The sequence below is a fragment of the Equus przewalskii genome, chromosome 13 (genome assembly GCF_037783145.1).
Source record: "Equus przewalskii isolate Varuska chromosome 13, EquPr2, whole genome shotgun sequence".
In the NCBI taxonomy this organism is placed as follows: domain Eukaryota; kingdom Metazoa; phylum Chordata; class Mammalia; order Perissodactyla; family Equidae; genus Equus; species Equus przewalskii.
Window position 1 is genome coordinate 73,819,461 of NC_091843.1, and position 18,717 is coordinate 73,838,177.

The following is an 18,717-nucleotide window of genomic DNA, read 5'->3' on the forward strand; positions in this document are numbered from 1 at the left end:
CTAACCAAAAGAAAATTCTAATGTTTGAATTTACTTGCAAAAATTGTGATGAACTTAGGTAAGGAGAAATATAGGAAAAAAAACTGAACAGAACAATTTTATTAAGAATGACATAGTTACAAATGAATTTTATTTCCAAAGTTGTTTTAAATGGTAATTGTTCATAAAAATATCCACTCAAATTGTATATGTTTGCCACCATATGTAACACTGTAATTAAGCATCTGTCAACTTTTCTAGGGGTGTTAAATTTGTAGAATTTTGCTCTGGGGCCTAAAACTTCGCCACTTAAAAAGTTTCACCAGAGACCTCATAAAAAAGCAGGATTTTTTTTCTTTCCTTTTTTAGGGGGGCACGAGCATACACGACTGACTGTGGCTATGTAGATGAAAGGATGGAGAGGTTCTTATTTTCCCCTTGTGAAAAGCTGAAATAGTTTTAATCTGAAAATTGTAATATGCCCTGTGAGATTATTCCAGTTACTTTTAGAGGTAATTTTTTAACCTAAAGAGTTACTGATACTTCCTAACGATACATCTTATTTGTCCTATTGTATAATTTGATAAAATTTAAGTATATAATACTCTTTTAAACTATGTAATTATGCGCTATTATGACTGTCCATGAGGCTGCTCTAAACTATGCAGTAAGAGAAAAAAACTTTTAAGTCCAGAGTTATGAATACTAAAACTCACTTTAAATGAAATCCTTTTTTCTAGAACTGCTTTCTTTAATTATACTTTTAATTTGTAAGAGGTTCACTTTTCTGAGTAAGTTAGATACTTTCTCTGTGGTCATAGAAGTTGAACTGTTATATTTGGGCCAAATGCAATTCTGAAATGAAACATGAAGTGTTATCAATGATCAAGTAAATACAGTATTTTGACATATATATAAAATACAAGTTTAAAATTGTTCCCAAAATTTCAAAAAATATTCTCTAATGATTACTGTAGATACTACATTTCGGTGTCTTGGGTTGCATCTTCCCAGATTTTCGACATTTTCTCTATTGTACCTTTAAAGATAAGAAGATTTTTACAGTTCGGCATGTTTCACTGAGGCCTATGCTGCCCCTCATCCTTTTGACTCTTCTTCCATGTCAGGAAGAGATGTGAGTTACATAAAAGTGAAAATGTTGCTTTCTGTGATAAAGTCTACAACAAGCTTATTGTGCTACATTGGAAAAAAAATGTTCTTTTTAAAAATACTGATCTGGAATGGTTACACAGAAACCTCATGTTTAGGAAACGACCTGTCGATTGGCTCTCTGAAATTAGAAGCGTTGACCTTGAGGCTCTTTTCTCCAGTAGGTTTGTCTTGTGGCTTATGAAAGATTGCTATCTGTAGCCACTGAGAGCAAACGCTCATCTTCCCATACTCAGGACACATTCAAGGTGCTGTTTTAGCAAAAAAAGATAATAATGTGGATATAAAGAAAGAAAGAATACGCTGATTTCTTAGAAGTATCGTGCTAACCTATGACACTAATAGTTATTTTCTGTATTGCAGTAACTGCTTCCATATCATATCACTGGGGCATGGGTCATCATTTTATTTGGTGACATGGCTGCTGTGCTAACTTCTCTGTTTAGTGCCTGCCTTTCAAAACAACCAGGAAAACTGGATCTTACAGCGGCTTTTCATCTGGCTTTAAAAGATGAAGTTAATGAGAAAATAAAGAGAGGAAAGGAAAGCCTGCAGAAATTAAATAGAAAAATGCGTTCAGTCTTTGTGTTCATTTTTGCCTATGGTATTACTGGTTTGATGGCCTAGTGGGTAAGATTCCGTGCTCTTGCCACCTCAGCCTGGGTTAGTTTCCACGTCAAGAAACCACACCACCTGCCTGTCAGTTGTCATACTGTAGTTGCTGCATGTTGCTCTGATGCTGAAAGCTATGCCACCGGTATTTCACATACCAGCAGGGTCACCCATGGTGAACAGGTTTCAGGGGAGCTTCCAGTTTAAGACAGACTAGGAAGACCTGGCCACCCACTTCAAAAAAATTAGCCATGAAAACCCTATGAATAGCAGTAGGACATTGCCTGATAGAGCACTGGAAAGTGAGAGGATGACACAAAAAGACCAGGCAGGGCTCTGCTGTGCTGTACACGGGGTCACTAAGGATGGGAATCAGCTCCACAGCAATAACAGCAAATACTGGTTACTCATCGTTGAGAAAAACGCTTTCCACTTTGGGCTGTTCTTTAGTTGGACCATCCATATGTTTCAATCCTATTCCCCTTTGATCAACAGGAGGTAATCGTGGACTTCCTGAACCTTTAAAGGGTTCAGTCTGTAGTTGTGATCTATGTAGAATATTTATCCTTATATAATCAAGTGAATCATTCAGTATTTAAACCTGTTCTTTGATCCAGTTAAGCTTACGAGCTCAGGAAAAGAATATGAAAATGAAAAAAAAAAGAATCTTGATTGCACCAAAATGTCTTCTAAAAGCCCACATTAGTATACTGGAGATAGCTATCGTTTTCCCACTTACCTTAACAACACAAGATGTGGGCACAGTAGACCTTTTGACTATAAGAAAGAAGTAAGCGATCAACTGCCTTAATCTAAAACCATCAACTAACTTGTACCCTAGTAGCCCCGTGTTGTAGAGTTTAATAGCCTGGCATTTGGACTCAGCTACTTCCACAAATATTCAGCGGGAGCCTGTTCTGTGTCAAGCACTGCCCCAGGCAATAGGAATAAAGGGTGAACAAAGTAAAGTCCCTGTCTTCCTAGAGCTTATTTCTTCTTTGCTAGCACCATGACCTTTAGGAAGTTCTAGAACCTCTTCAGACCTCAGTCTCTTGATCAGCAAAATGAGAATACTGCCTACTTTGTAAAATTATTCTCAAGTTTACTTGAATCAGTGTATTAAGGTGCTTAATGCTGTGCCAGGAAATAGTAAATAATGAATTTTAACTTTACTTTTATTTCTTAATGATTATAATAATTACTAGAAGTACATATTACAACCATATTACCATTTTAAATCTACTAGCTTAAAATTGAATCTTAAAAATTCTCCATGTTCTGTGGTCTATTTACTGATAATGATTTGTGGCTAGAGTAATACCTAGGTTGAAAGGTTTACAGACATGCTGGAGATTTGGGACCTCTATAATCTAGTTATTCATATACTGGAGTGAAGTCAAAAACATTTTTTGAGAAAATCTTGGCCCTTCCTCCCCCCGGGCACTCCCCTAGCCTCCCCTTTTTGTAGATAAAGGAGCCATCTATTTGGGCACGTATCCTGGTTAGGCTTCATAATTTCTGGAGTGGATATTAAAGCATATTGATGACCCCAAAATAGCAAAAGCAATCTATCATCCAAGTTCTTGCCAGAGAATGTAACCTCAGACTTTATGTTGCTCAATTCTTATTGGGCAAAAACAAAAATAATACAGTTGTCTAGAAAAAATACAATTGTCTAAAGGAGATATCGTCCATCCATTCCTTTGCATGTGATTAATTTTATCTCTTGAGCAGGCCAGACTATCATAGACTAGCAGGTCACCTGAAACACGTTATCTTCCTGTGCTCTGGGTTACATCTCCCAGGTTGCTCTTTAGTATTGTATCATAAGTCTTCACTAAAGAAACAAATGTGAAAAACAACTGTTCTCCAGCACCTAGAAGCCGTGAATCATGATCACTCGTATTGCCCTCTTTGTATTTGTCAACAGGAAGCTCAGTCAAATTTTGGGCCATTACCTGGCAACAGCCTGGGTCTTTGTATTAGTCAGCCTTCTGGATTAATCTTCCCTTCTCCCTACCTTTATCTGATTTCTCCTCACCCCTTTTTATTTTATCCTCCTATAACATATATATGTCATCTCAAATGCTTTTTTCAATAAAAGATATGAATAAATAACTATTAAACAAACAAGCAAAAGTAATTCAACTACTGTATTCTTACTTAATATGATATTAAATTTTTTCCTGTTAGTCACTGTAGAGATGTATAACTTTTAGCCTCCTTTTTCGCAATTTGTAAATATGGTTTTTCTAGTAAGTGGGTTCTAGCATTCTTTATTGTTGAGATTCCTAAAGTACTTTTGTCTTGATAATACAGATTTTCCTTCATTTACAACTTCTCTTAGGAAAGTTTTCTACAATCCGTGTTTCTAACTGATGGATATAAATTGTTGGCCCAGCAGCACTGAAATCTGACCAACTGATGACATCTTATTTTCAGTAACCAACATCTTCCTTTTTCACTGTGCAGATTAATCCTCCACCTTAGTTAACCTTGTAAGTGGATTCATAGGCTTTCTCATCAGTATTTTTAAATTTTCCCTGTGAAATAGAAATAAAATAATAGATGCCATCCATCTACAGTGATGCCCAAAGGATGTATTTGAGATTCTTTGGGAAATAATTCCCATCTATTGCTACTTTAACAAGATCCAAGTAATAATTCTGACCCTGATTTTAAAATACTTGGGAAAAAAGAACCTTTATGGCCCTATAATTAGATTTAAAATGTTGCTTAGAGCTAACATACAAAGGAAAGAAGTGGGAATAATATGTACTTGCCAAATTTTGTAACACGTGTAAAATATGCTTTACATCCATTACAATATCTCCAACTCCAGGACTGCAAATATTCACCAACCCAGAAGTAAATTTAATTCCAGGGGAGAAAATTTAATTCCTTCAGCAATAATGAAAGATTCCAGCCTGTAGGTCTTCTGGACAGTTGCAGAAAAGCCTGTATGGAAAGCCGAATTCGAGTTTTGAAGTGTCTTTTTAGGATGAAGCTCGGTATAGATACAGCAAGGATTTAATTGTAAACAATTTTCATAACCCTTTCTGGTACTTGTTTAGCCATATCTGGTTCTGTTCAGTGTTTATCATAAATCAGTTCTTAGTAGAACTTAATGTTAATTTAAGTGCTCATGAATTTTCTCCATCTTGATACTCTGAAATATGATCTGGTATTGAAGTAATCAGTCCTATCCAAGGTGTTCTCATGTCAATTTCTAAAGTAGTCAATAGTAGGAATTTACTGCATTACATGACGTATTTGTGAATATATGTATTTAATTTAAAATCAATGCATTTTTATCTTAATGTTATTCTATATGTATTAATGGTGTTATGTAAATAAATTCAGGATCCTTTAAGGATTCTTGCCATGTAGAAGGCAGTTGCATTATGAGATTTTTTTTTTTAAAAAAAGGATGTTCAGAGAGGAAATGCTTTGGAGGAGAGAACTGGGAATGAAATTTACGAAGTAGTACTGGACAGCATGAAGGTAACTCTACACTTGGAGGCTGAATGTAGCAGAAATAGTCCATTTCTACATTACCTTAACTAGGATGAAAAGAAATCACAGTGTTAGGAGCATAGCTGACACTCCAGAAGCTGTCAGTGTCTGTTGTAAGGTGACGGAGCTTTCATGACCAGCAGGCAGCAACTAGATGGCATTACCTGACAGAGCTAGGTGTTTTTAAGTGTGTCATCAAGAAATCAATCAAAATAGAAAATGTGGTAATTTTATGCTAGTTTTATGTTATTCATAATTTGTTTTCTGTGATATTTTATTCATCTTATTAGTTAATGGTATGACTACATTTGAGGCTATTTTGTTTATAGTTTAACATTTTCTTAAGCTTGTGACTGGAAAAAATAAAAGCTATAAGAAATAGAAAAGAAAAAACAAAACTGAAATTATTCACATATGATATGATTGTAGAAAATTCAAAATGTATAGATAAATTTTTAGAATGAAAAGGATATTTTAACAAGGTTGCTGTATACAAAATCATTATACAAAAATCAATTACATTTCTATATACCAAAAATAAGTATAATAACATCAACAAATAGGCAATACTAAAAGAATAAAGCTAGGAGACATGTCATGTTTGTAGATTCAATCACACAACATAGTAATGATGTCAGTTCTCTCCAAATTGATATACAGGTTTACATAATTCCTGTCAAAATCCAAGCAAGATTCTTCTGTAGATGTAAACTTCTAGAGTCCCCAAGACCACCCTCACTTCTGATACCAACTTCACATGGGTTCCTAAGACACCTTCAAGTTTGATCACTTGCCAGAAGGACTCACAGAACTCACTGAAATCAGTTATATTCACGGTCACAGCCTAGTACAGCAAAAGGGTACAGATTAAAATCAGCCAAGGAAGAGACACATAGGGCAGAGGCCAGGAAAGTTCTAAGTATGAGTTTCTAGTTTTCATCTTCCAATCAGGTCATGGACAGTGCTGTCTTCTCCCAGCAATGATGTGTGAAAATACACATGGAGTATTACAAACCAGGGAAGCTCACCCAAGCTTTGGTGTCCAGAGTTTTTATTGCGATTCAGTTACATCAACATGGTTGACCACCCGCATGGCTGACTTTAATCTCTAGATCCCCCAGAGGTCAAACTGATACCTTTTTGGGTAAGGTCAGTCCTTTTTTGTAGATCTAGACAAGATTATTCTAAAATCTATATGGAAAGGCAAAGGAACTAGAATACCTAAAACAATTTTGGAAAAGAAGAATAAAGTGGGAAAATCAGTCTACTCAATAAATACATTCTTGGCAAAGATACAGAGAAACCAGATCACTCACACATTGCTTGAAGGAATGTAAAATGGTGCAATGATGCTGGAAAACATCCTGGCAGTTTCTTGAGAAACTAAACATGCAACTAATACACAGCCCAGCAATTGCAGTCTTAGACATTTATCCCAGAAAAATGAAGATTATTTCACACAAAAATTTGTGCATGAATGTTTATAGCAGCTTTACTCATAATAGCCAAAAAACTAGAAACAATTCAGATGTCCTTCAACAGGGGAATGGTTAAACAAACTGTGGTACATCCATACCATGGAATACTACTCAGCAATAAAAAGGAACAAACTATTGACACACACAACAACCTGGATAAATCTCCAGAAAATTAAGCTGAATGAAAAAGCCAATCCCAAAATGTTATATCCTGTATTATTCCATTTATATAACGTTCTTGAAATGACAAAATTATAGAAATGGAGAAGAGATTAGTGGTTGCCAGGGTTAAGGAGGGGTTGGAAGGGAGGTGAGTGTGGCTATAAAAGGGCAACATAGTGATCTTTGTGGTGATGGAAATGTTCTGTATCTTAACAATAGCATTGTCAGTACCCTGGTTATCAGATTGTACTACCGTTTTACAAAGTGTTACTGTTAGGGAAAATTATAAGCGGGACACAGGATCACTCTGTGTTATTTCTTATAATTGTGTATGAATCTACAATTATCTTAAAATAAGAAGTGTAATTATAAATAAGTGAATTAACGAATGAAGGAATCTAATAAACGAAGTACATAACCTCTATGGAGAAAATGATAAAACTTCATTAAGAAGCATTAAAGATGATCTAAATAAATGGCAAAATATATCATGTTTATTGCTTGGAAGACTCAGTATTGTAATATCGGTTCTCCCCAAATTGGCCTATATGCTTTAGTACAATTCCTAATCATTAAGTGCCTGGGATAATATATATAATCACTACTTTACCACCTCCTTCTTTCTCCAGTGCCTTCCTCCTTCTATTGGCTGCAAAGCAAAGATCTGTGCTATTGAAAGTCTGACAAAGCAAAACAAAATGATGCTGTGGATACAAAAGCTTGTGTGATGATTCACCTATGCATTCAGAATACCAGTAGCACTTTGCTTTGTAAATTCACAAGTTTTTACTGCCACAATCTTCTGTTTGCCTCCATTTCCTTAATTTCAAAATGGGAATCATTATCAAAATAGTGCAAAAACCATAGAAAATTTCTATGATTCTATGTTTTGTTATTTTTAATAACATTTAATAAGCATGAGTTTCCAGTGAAATCTGTTCCAAACAGTTATTTATACAATAAACGTCTCTTAAGCCTCAACTGTGACTTCTGGGATAATAAGTTTTGAGACATTATCCTGAGAGGATTTGGAGATAAACAAGGTATTTTTCATACACAAAGTCACTCGTTAAGCAAAGAAAGTATATGATAATATAGTGTACAATATATACAAAATAATGAAACATGAATAAAGGAGTAGTTGGTATGGGGTAAGGTTAATCAAAGAAGGCTTATTAGAGGAAGTAAATATTGAACTAGATCTTAAAGCAATTAGACACACATCTTCTGAAAATTTTGTCTATTTCAGTGCTTAGCCAATTTGTAAATATAACTGTATTACAGCAAAATCTCTGTGTAACTTTGGCCTCTCACAACCTCTCTGAACTTTAGATTTCTCTCCTGTGAAATGAAACTCTTGCACAAAATTTTATCTGGGTTCCTTTCCACGTGTTTACTATTTGATATTTGATGTGTTTCTGTCTGCAGCTAAATTTGGACCAAGCCAACTCTGTCTTGGGAATACAAGCTCTTGAACAGTTGAAGTTTGACTCTTTGAGAGTTCTCAGTTCTGACACTTTCCTAAACTTCTTTTGATGTTAGTAAATTGTATTTACTAGATAAGCACAGCACTTTAGTTAAAGAGATCTGGAGGATACTTTGAGTATTTGTCAGTGCTTATCAACTAGTTGGTAATGGACTGTGGGTCACCTGAGTCTACCTCATTAGTTTGATGGAGAGGGCAAGAAAAGCACTCTGCCTCCTCCAGCTTTAGTTATAGAGTATCCAACTGTCATTATAGTCCAGTTTTAGAGGAATTTAACTCTAAAAGCTAGCATATACTTCAACATAAGGTATATTTATGTCTTTTTTCAAGATGAGTAAAGTTTGACCCCTGCATTCAAAAACTGGACAATGGTAATTTCTTCTCTGGCTGGACTTCAGAATCACCAGAATCACAGATCCTAGTCTCTCAGGTTTTGAAACAGTTTAAGATATGTCAATTGACCTGGACCTGGGAGGATAGGGGATACTTATAGAAGAAGAGTTGAGGAATAAACCCAGAAAAGAAGGCTAGGGCTTTCTAGAATGGAGGGCTTTAAAACAAGTTAAGGAATTTCTGCTTAGTTTGATAGATTATGGGAAGCCATTGGATATTTTTGAGCAGAGGAAGAGGTATGTAACACAAAGTTACTTTAGAACTTTTCTTCTGGTAGCAGGGCACAAGACGGAGGAGGAGAGACTGAAGGCAATTAAATGAGTTAGGGGGAAGTGTCTGGATTCTAAATGATAGGTTATTAAATCTAGAGTGATAACGGGGGAATGGAAAGGAAGAAAGAGTGGAAAAACTTTGCTGAGGTGTAATTGTCAGGATTTGGTAATTGAATCAGGAGGCAGCAAACAAGGGAGGAGAAAAATCAAAGATGACTGAGAGGCTCTGAGCTGGCGCAGCTGCGAGAATGTTGTATCCATTCGTAGAGATGGAGAACTCAGTGGAAAAGCCTGTCTGGAGAGTAAGCTCACCAGAGAGTAAGTACCTCTGGACTGCTTTCAGAAATGGAATGCTCCGACAGCATATTCCCCATCCCCGTATCTTCACACCACATGCAACAGTCCTTCTAAGGGCTGAGAAACCAGAGGTATTGGCATATGTAACAAGAGTGGAATTGTTAGGAAAATGATGTTTGTAATTCAATTCCATTTTTTTATTCACTACTTTGAAATATTTTATTGGACTTTCTTTCAACTCTTACTGCCTATTACTATTACTGTATCCTTAATTTATTTATGTGAACTAGTCGTAAGTAGATTTTATACCCTGATGTGTGTAGGAGAATGAGCCCCAGAGAATGCTCTAGAGGTGAGAGGAGTTGGTAAATGCCAACAGGAAGTGTTAAATCCATCATTCTAACTCGCCATAATCCACTTGCCATTCACCACAGACCAACCAGTGTATTCTTTTAAAATGCAAGTCAGATGATATTTCTCCTCTGCTTGAAACTCTGTAAACAGCTCTTCCATTGCACTTGGAATAGAATTCAGACCTTTCATGGTGGCCTGTGAGACCTCACCTGGCTTGGAGGCTGCCCACCTCCGAATCACCTGCTACCACTTTACCCCTCAGCCACCATGCTGCAGTCACTCCAGCTTTTTAGTTCCTCCACAGTGATGAGTTCTTTCCTACTCTGAGCCCCTCTCTTGTTCTCCAGAACTCTACCTGCAGCACTCTGCCCCCAGAGCTCCATCTGGCTCCTTCTTGCCGTTCAGGTCTCAGGTCAGAAGTCTTCTCCACCCAATCTAAATTGATGACCACTTCTCCTCACCCCACCTTCTCCACCTCATTCTCTTCACATCCCCCTATTGTGTTTTCTTCGTACTACTTCGACTCTCTGAAATTATCATGTCCTTTCCTCACCAGCATGTATGCTACAGGAGTGGAGCCTTTATATATCTTAGTCACCACTGCATCCCCAGCCCCAAGAAATAGTGCCTGGCATACCACAAATACTTGTATGAATGTATAAGTTAATCAATCACAGGACCTCTGGAAAAACGATCTGCCACAAAATATATCCTTTAGAGTAGAATCCACAATTGAGAGAGGAGGACGACAGAAGACTCAGATATTTGAACTAGTAAATGGTTTGGTTTGGTTTGGTTTTGAAATAAGGAAAGTATTTTGCAATTCATTCTCTATCTCACCCCTCCCTCCCTCTCTTGCAGTCTTTCTCAATCTGTCTCTCTCCTTCCCCCTCTTACACACACACACACACACACACACACACACACACACATAAACACACTGGCAGCCATAAGCCGTAGTTACCGAGCTAGAAACAGAGAAGCTGGGACAAGATACCCATTAAGTTGTACCAGCTTTCTCAGACAGAGTGTTGTTTTAGAATAGGAGCCCGGTAAAGCTCTCTGCTGAGTGTTGGAAATAAGAGGATCAGAAACCTGTACTTATGGAAATAACTATTTTGTGATTCTTTGTATTCCCTTCTTTAGTGCTCTGTGCTCTTACAATCCTTTGATAAAGTTACTTTTGAAAATGACAAAAGGAAATTGGAAAAAGGGAGCTTTTGCCCACACCTAGGCTCAACTTTTAAAGGGAAACAATATGCCTGGAGGCCAGGCTTTACGGCAACAGTAAGAGTAGTATGTGAGACAAGAATTCAAACCACAGAAAGCACATCTACACCAGCCGTCTGAGTTTGATAGACGATTGAAGCAATAAAAACGCTCCCATTGTTTGTTGGTTAGGAGAAGGTTGATTAGAGAAGTCTGCCAGGTGCAATGTCAGAGACCACAGCTACTGCACGCTGTCTACTCTGCCTAAGAATGTTTACTTCTCAGAGTTGTCTCCCTGGGTCTTAAGCTGCCCCACGGCCTACCTGCTGCCCCCCATTTCCCCTTCCAGAGATAAGAGAGAGAGAAAAAGCTTGAGGAAAGGACGGGCTGCCCCAGAAGCTGCAAATGACCCAAAATTTCTAGCACTGATCATAAGTCTTTGTTTCAGCCTGTCTCTTATCTTCTGGACAAGCATGATGACTTGCCTTTAGGGTCTCAACACAATCTCAGCTTTAACAGGGTTGCCACAGTGTTAGCAAAGAGATGAGACTCGCCTATACCTTACACAAGTAATGTAGCAAGACAGTGCAGACATTCGGGGAGCTGCACTTGGCATTTCCCTTCCACAGTCTCAAGGAACACCCCACCTGACTCCACTGGCTGCCCCCACTGTGGCTGAGTCTCAAACTTGTGCCTTCTAACTCAGAGTCTCCATTAGGAGCCCTTCTCTGTCCAAATATTGCTAAGTTTGTATTTTTTTTTTAATGATGTTCTCTTTAGAAGCTCTAGAATTCATTTTAAAACGAATTTTGGTAGTTATATTTTATTTCTTTTTAGAAGGCACATTATTTTTCAGTGCTCTTGTATTTCTCTAATTCTTTATAACTTTCTAAAAATAACTGCTGGTGAGCTCATAAGTTCATTAGTTAATCCCACTGGGACTCAGTAATGCATATTACAGACCTCCTGATTTTTATATATTAGATTTTCTCGAGAATTCCCTTACCTGTTATTATCAACATAGCTTATTGACAGGGTCTTCATTACTTCCTAATTGCCCATATTTCTTTTTCTTGTTAAAGATCAATTTTTAAAATCAAGGCTTGTCATTTTGAAAGTATCATAGACATGTTATCCTGTTAATATTAATGTGTTTCATATCTTCCTAAGTTTTTTTTTCTTTCCCCCTTTATCATAGGAAACTTATAAAATTTATTCATTGCCTTTTGCTTTTAAAATGAATTCTTTTGTTGCCAGGGGGTGGGGGGAGTGTCAGTGAGAGGGTAAGGGCACTTGCTAATTTTTCCCCCTGAAACAAAGATTTAAAAAATATTTCCTATTCAAAGGTGACTTTGTGAACAGTTATATTCCCTATTCTAAACCAGACCCTAAAATGTAAATGTTGCATAGATTGTTGAAATTATTCCATAACCTTTTGGTCTAGGACTATGGAAATAAGGTAACTAACAATTAAAATAGTGAATGATTGACCAAGAAATTCTTCTAAATTATATCTTTGGTGAGAACTTACTCAGACTGTCCATCATATTATACCAGTACACCTCATGTCTGGCAAATCTGCTATGTGTGTGTGTGTGTGTCTGTGTGTGTAATATCATTTGAAGAATGATTATTTGCTTTCCCAGAGAATTCCTCACTTTATTAAAAGATTCAGTGAAGGAGTAAATTACCCACTTCTTCCTTTAAAAACATTCTATTTACAGAAATTGTATTTACATATAACTTTTTAAGACATCTACTGCATAAAATGAGGTACGGCTTCAGAGCAGTCTACATCTGCCAAAGGAAACATCAGGATTTTGGCTGCTAACTCAGTAGCATATTTTGGCATAGTTTTTGCCCAAAAAGAAAAATTTCTAAGCACTAAGATCAAGTGAAGAAGAGTGTGGACCAGACAGACTTGTAAGAAACACTTGGATTGAAGTCATCACAGGAAGAAGTAAGGGGACTAGACAAGACAGAAGATAAGGCCATGTTTTCTTCTCTCTTATCCCATTCTTCGAGCATTCTGCTCTCAGTGCCATTTCCAACCATTTTTGGTTTAATTTCTAAATGTTATTACATAAATGTAGCCTCCCTCTCTCTCAGTTCCATTACAAGACACTTTTTCTTTATTTATATAGTCTTTTGGGAAAACAAATGACACATTTTAGCAATCTGATCTTTCTTATATGATTTATGGGCTCATCCTTCAGACTTAAAGTTTCTAATCCTTTTGACCATTTGTGCTGTCTTTACTGCTTTGAAATTTACTACAGTTCATTTTTTAAAACAAGTGATAGGAAAGGATAAATATTCAGTGTAGTATTTTAATTGGAATATCCCCTGTCCCCTGCCTTTTGGTCATTTCACAGTGAATAACATCCTTGACAAACAGTATTTGTGGAAGGAACAGTAAGAGAAATAAAACACATTTTCTACTCTGTATAAGGATAAACGAGATAGCTACAATAGGGTTCAGATTATAGGGAAAATTAATCTCTAATGTAATAAAAAAAGAATTAACTATTCATTTTTATTTAAGCTGACCCTTGATCATCTAAATACTGCCTGTTATAACAAATATTATGCAGTCTTTTACTCTCCTGAAATAAATTCTAGAGATAACCTAACCTACCTACTTATAAGATTGCTAAATTATTGTAATACCCTAGTTAACATATAGAAGGAATAAAGGAAAAGGAACTCATAATAAAAATAATATGCATATCAATATCTAAAGTGCTGGGGGGTGGGAGAGTCTACATGAGAAGACCTCATAGTCACATACTTGGTCCTGTGCAGAGTCACGATGAAGTCGACAGCTGCAAATGCAGGCTGATGCAGGTGTGCTTATGGGCAACTCAAGTACCGTGGATAGTGATGCCATCAGTGATGAGATTTTCTCACATGTAAACCACCCTTGGTAATATTCTGAACAACATAAAGTACACAGCCCTGCAGTTTACATGGCAGTTGGATTCTTGGAAAATTCCATGTATATTAAAAATCATGCCAAAAGTACTTTGAGAAAATTCTAAGCCCATATAATTATAAACTGGTTTCTCAACTACATGAATAGCTGGTAGAACATTTGAAAACCATGTGGGATGCACAACAATTCTTCACCGGGCTGTACTGCCCTGCAAATTGCAGGATGTCCACCATCCCTGGCCTTCTCCCACTAAATGCCACAGCTCCTTCCAATCATCTTGACCACCAGAAATATCCCTAGAAATTTCCAGAATGCCCCAGAAGCCACTACTATGCCCATTAAGAACAAGTGAGTGAGACTGAGCAAAGCATTTTTGGTAATGAAGCACCGAGATGCTGTACATTGTATTCTGAGACTGAACTGATTTTATGGATTAGGGAACTGAATTCACCCGAAAGGTGAATTCTCCAGTAGGAACGACCCTGCCAATCCAAAAGGGTACAAAAGACATTCCCTGAGAACATGGCATGTACTTAATGTGGGAAAATTCTTAATTCAGTGTATTCCACTGAACTTCTCTAGATCGGGACAATGGGGGTTGGAAAAGTGGAGAGAAGTTCACAGTCCCTAAAAAGAGGAGCTTTTGAAAGGGGTAAAGTTGTAGTAGAGGAAAGGCCAGGCCGTGACTATAAAGCCCTGTTTATCTCCTTCAAATTGCACAGCTGGTGCTAAATGGACTAGTTTCCATGTTACCTACACATCTTACAGCTTATTAATAAATGGCTGCTTTTTTGATTGGCCTAAACTTTCCCCTTTTATACCCTTTTATGTATAGATAATGTAAGGGCCTAGTGTTTCTCTCCTGATGGAATAATTTCCCCTAAAGTAGTGTCTTTTTTAAGTACTAGAAAGCTGCTCTCAAAAGTTGCTGTTCTCTGAGCATTGCTCTGGGTAGATATTCATATTAATTTGTAAATATTTTCACTGAACTTTGTCCCCGAATTTTCAGAAATGGTCTCCAAACATGTTCTTGAAATGTGTATATGCAACTCCAGATGGACATGCAATTACCTAACTTCCAAGGGCTATTTTTAAATTATTAAAGATTTTCTTTCAAAAATTTAGAAAAGATAACCATTTTTGTATAAAATATTCATGTCACCACTCCTTAGTTTCTGGCGAATTCTTCCCTCCCCCCCATCCTCCGTAATTCAGCTTCTGATCCACCTTGCTTATTACCTTGACTCCTAGCAATTTCCCCTTCCTCTGACGGAACACAAATTCTCATTATTTATACTCTTAAATTGTTGAGAGCCAGTGCAGGTACTCGGTTATCTCAGGGACTTTGGTCTTTTCAGCCCAGGACTAATCAAGCAGAGAGTCATCATCAGCTAAAACTAAAAAGCCTTTGTAGTGATTTTATCACCAGGGAAATTTGCTCATCCTTTAGAAAGACTGACACCGGGAAAAAAAATAAAAGAGTTAAAATTGCTTCAGACCATTGACTCTGTAGGTCCCTCTAGATTCATAGATTGAATTGGTTTTCAAGGGACGGGAGGGATTATGAGAAGAGTTCTCTGAGAAAGCCGACACACTGATCATAGCCTTGGTAACACTAGTACCTGTAAGTGTGATCACTATGGAGGAAATGCCAAATGAGCCTGGAAGCATGGGAAATGAGAGGGACAAGAGACAATTAACACCTTTTTTTTTTTCTTATTGTGTTTGGGGATCGGTATTTCCATGTATTATGCATCTGAGAATAGTCTTTCAAAAAGAAGAAATACAATTGATTTTAAAATATTTTATCATTATAAGTGCAGTTATAGTTATTGAAATGAAACTAGAATTGCAAGCACAATAGGGACAGGCATTTCATAGACCTATCCAGACACTGCACCCCCTTCTAGATATACCCACAAAATATTACTTAAAGTAGGTATGTCTGAGCATACCCAGAACTGCTTTCAAGTTTGGAGAATATAAATGCCTTTGAATTCAAAAGAATTCTTTAAGATTGCCATCTGAAAAAAAAATCAATGAAACTTACAATAGTAAATATCTGGATGTTACATATATTTTAAGGAACTTTTGAAAATGTACACACCTATTGATGCAGGCAGGCATATATGTAATTTTTTTCCCCAAGAATTCTATTAAGATTGTCAAAATCCAGTCAGGTAGGTACTTTAGTGCCAGGATAGACCTACACTCATCTCTCTCCCCCACTTTATAACATTGAATTTTGCCCAAAATGAGTAAGCAAATAGAGAAATGGCCTCATTTTGTAGTCTGAATACGGTAGTGTTGGGGGATATTTCTCAAGGATATGACTTCAATACTGGATCTTAGTTCCAAATGCAGGTTCAGAAGGCCAATCTGCAGAGAAGATAGAGGGCATCCTTGTGAGGACACCTATAAAGAGAGGGGTTCCCTAGTAGGGCCGGCTCCCACAGTTAAGTCACATGCACAGACTGTAGCTTTCTGCTCTCTGGCCGACTGCAGCCATAGCATCCTTATTATTGTAACTCCCAGATTGTGATACTGTCACAAAACTGTTGCTAGGCAACAAATGTGGTTACCAGGTCTCAGCGAATAGCTGAAGGGGAAAGCAAAGTGTTGCACCATTGTAGAGTAACCATAGCAATGACCTACTATTACAGACTAAAGAATTATCATTAACAATGTTCAACTATCAGACAGAGGCCCCCAATCCAGAGACTTCCAGGCAGTATCTCTCTGCATAATTGAGTGATCTAGGAAGAGATTGCAACTGTTTCAAATCTATTCACTCATTATTTCTTTGGGACAGTCTTCGTATTATTTTTATTTTTCAATTAAAAAAGTGTTCAGTTATGAAGCTACTGGTAAAATGATATAAGCTATCACAAGGAATCAGAATCAGATTAATGTCCTCGTCTGTTCTTATTGTCTACCTCACTGTTGTTTTTTGCCTAGGTTAAACTGAGGGTAGATTTGATTTGAAAAATATTGTACATTACTATTAAATTGAAGCCATAGAAAGAAGCTGTAAAATAAAATAACCCGTAAATTGACAACTAAACCTGCATTTTCTAAGTTGAATTCCTCCTGACAAAATAGGAGGCCTAGAGGCTCTTTAGTAGTCACTGCTTTGAATCATTTTTGTTAGCTTTTCTAAAACTCTCGCCTAAAATCTGTAAAAAAAAAAAAAAAAAAAAAAAAGGGGTGCCTGCTAGGACGCTTCTAGCATAGTCTCTTCTGAATCGGGTCCTTGATTAAGCTTCCCGTATAATTTGGTCGCAGTGACCTCGCTGAGGCAGTCGTATCTAACAGCACAGCTTCCGGGAGAGGCAAGAAAGATCCGATTTGTTTCTTTTCCTGGGAGGGAAAGAAGCGTGGGTGCGCGGGGCGGGCGCAGGAGCGGGAGTCGGCGCGCCGCGCCCGGGCGGGAGGGAGGGGCCCTTCCCGCCGCGCGCCTCCATTGGCCCGCAGGGGCTGCGCCTCGGGCGACCCGCGGGGGAGGTCCCGGCTGCGCCCTCGCGTCGGGGCCGAACCGGGGCTCCGATGGGAGGCGGAGAGGGCCGATCGCCGCCCCGGGCGCCGCCTGCGGGGACGTGGAGCTGGCGGCCGCGGGCCTCGCGCCGAGCCCGGGCGAGCGAGCCCGCAGTCCAGGTGTGGCGGGGCGGGGCGGAGGGCGCGGCCTGGGCTCGGGCGGCCTGGCGGGGGTCGTCCCACCGGCGCGGGCCGCGAGCGGGCCCCGTCGTAACGGAATCTGTGTCTTTTGCAGGCACCGACCGTCACGAGCTAACGTCCTGGAAGAGCTTGCCGTCTATTTTCAGATTCTTTACCGAAGCCTCGGAGGCCAAGACCAGCTCCCTGCGGCTGGCGGGGACGCGGCGCTCGCACCGACTGAAGCCCGAGGAGCTGTAGGCGGCGGCGGCGGCGGCGGCGGGCGCCGGGAGCTGCCCCGCGCGGGCCCTGCCGGCCTGCTGTCGGCGAGCCGGCTCCCAGCCGCTCATTAGATTGTCTTCTTCGCAGAGCACAGGGTCGTGATATATACATCTAAATAGCGTTTTGCATTATTTCTAGATGAGTGCAACTGTCAAAGCAATAGGGCTGCCCTGGCCGTGCGGCCCGCGGCGGAGCCCGGCCCCGCGCCGCCGCCGCCGCCGCAGCGCGAGGCCCCCAGCGCCCGGCCGCCGCCCGCTCCTCCCGCTGCCCCCACGGAGCCCGCGCGGCGCGGCCGGCCGAGCGGCGTCTGCGCGGTCCTACCGCCCGCCGCCGCGCTGCCGCCGCCCCCCACCCCGCCGTCCCCCGTCCCCCCTTCATTGTGTCCAGTTTTTTCTCCAAACAGAAGCAAACTTTTATTCTAGACTTCAAACTTCCATTTTAAGTGAGCTTTTCCCTGAGGGCGTCTTATGCCCCCCTTTTTTTTTAAGGAAGCCCCCACCCCTCCAAAAGCCAAATTTAAATTCAGAACATGAGTGCCATGATGTACTATGTAGTTTTGGGAGTGCAAATTGTTCTCTAACGATCTATTTTCGTTTCGAGACCAGAAGAAAAAGTTTGCATAAAAATCTATAAAGTACCGAATCCACATTACCGCTGAAAATCCTTGCCAGTTGAAAATGAGATTTTTACACGTCTCTAATTTCAGAAGAGATTGTTTAAACCAAAACATAATAATGAGCAAACCTTTTAAGTGTATTTGTGAAAGGTCTTATTTTCAATGGAATTTCCAACTTTATCATTAGTATTGATTTTACTTTTAAATATATAATGTGTATTGAGTGGCATTGTAATTTAAATAGCATACTTAAGTTTTGCTTTTTAAATCTTGATGTGGAGAAAGTTTGTTGTGGTTAATCCTAA

General features: G+C 38.9%; 1 protein-coding gene across 7 annotated transcripts in view; it reads left to right on the top strand.

Moving 5' to 3' along the window:
* The window catches only part of ARB2A (ARB2 cotranscriptional regulator A), a 382,974-nt gene extending 365,047 nt beyond the window's left edge, over positions 1-17,927 (top strand). For 4 of the 7 annotated variants that reach the window (XM_070571447.1, XM_070571446.1, XM_070571436.1 and 1 more), the window contains one exon: positions 17,633-17,927. In XM_070571447.1, coding sequence (XP_070427548.1) covers positions 17,633-17,775 — 143 coding nt within the window. In that variant the 3' untranslated portion in view covers positions 17,776-17,927. Of the gene's footprint in view, positions 1-348; positions 1,721-17,632 lie in introns of those variants that run through there. The other 3 variants (XM_070571452.1, XM_008530018.2, XM_070571438.1) reach the window with 1 other exon arrangement.
* Positions 17,928-18,717: the final 790 nt, after the last annotated feature.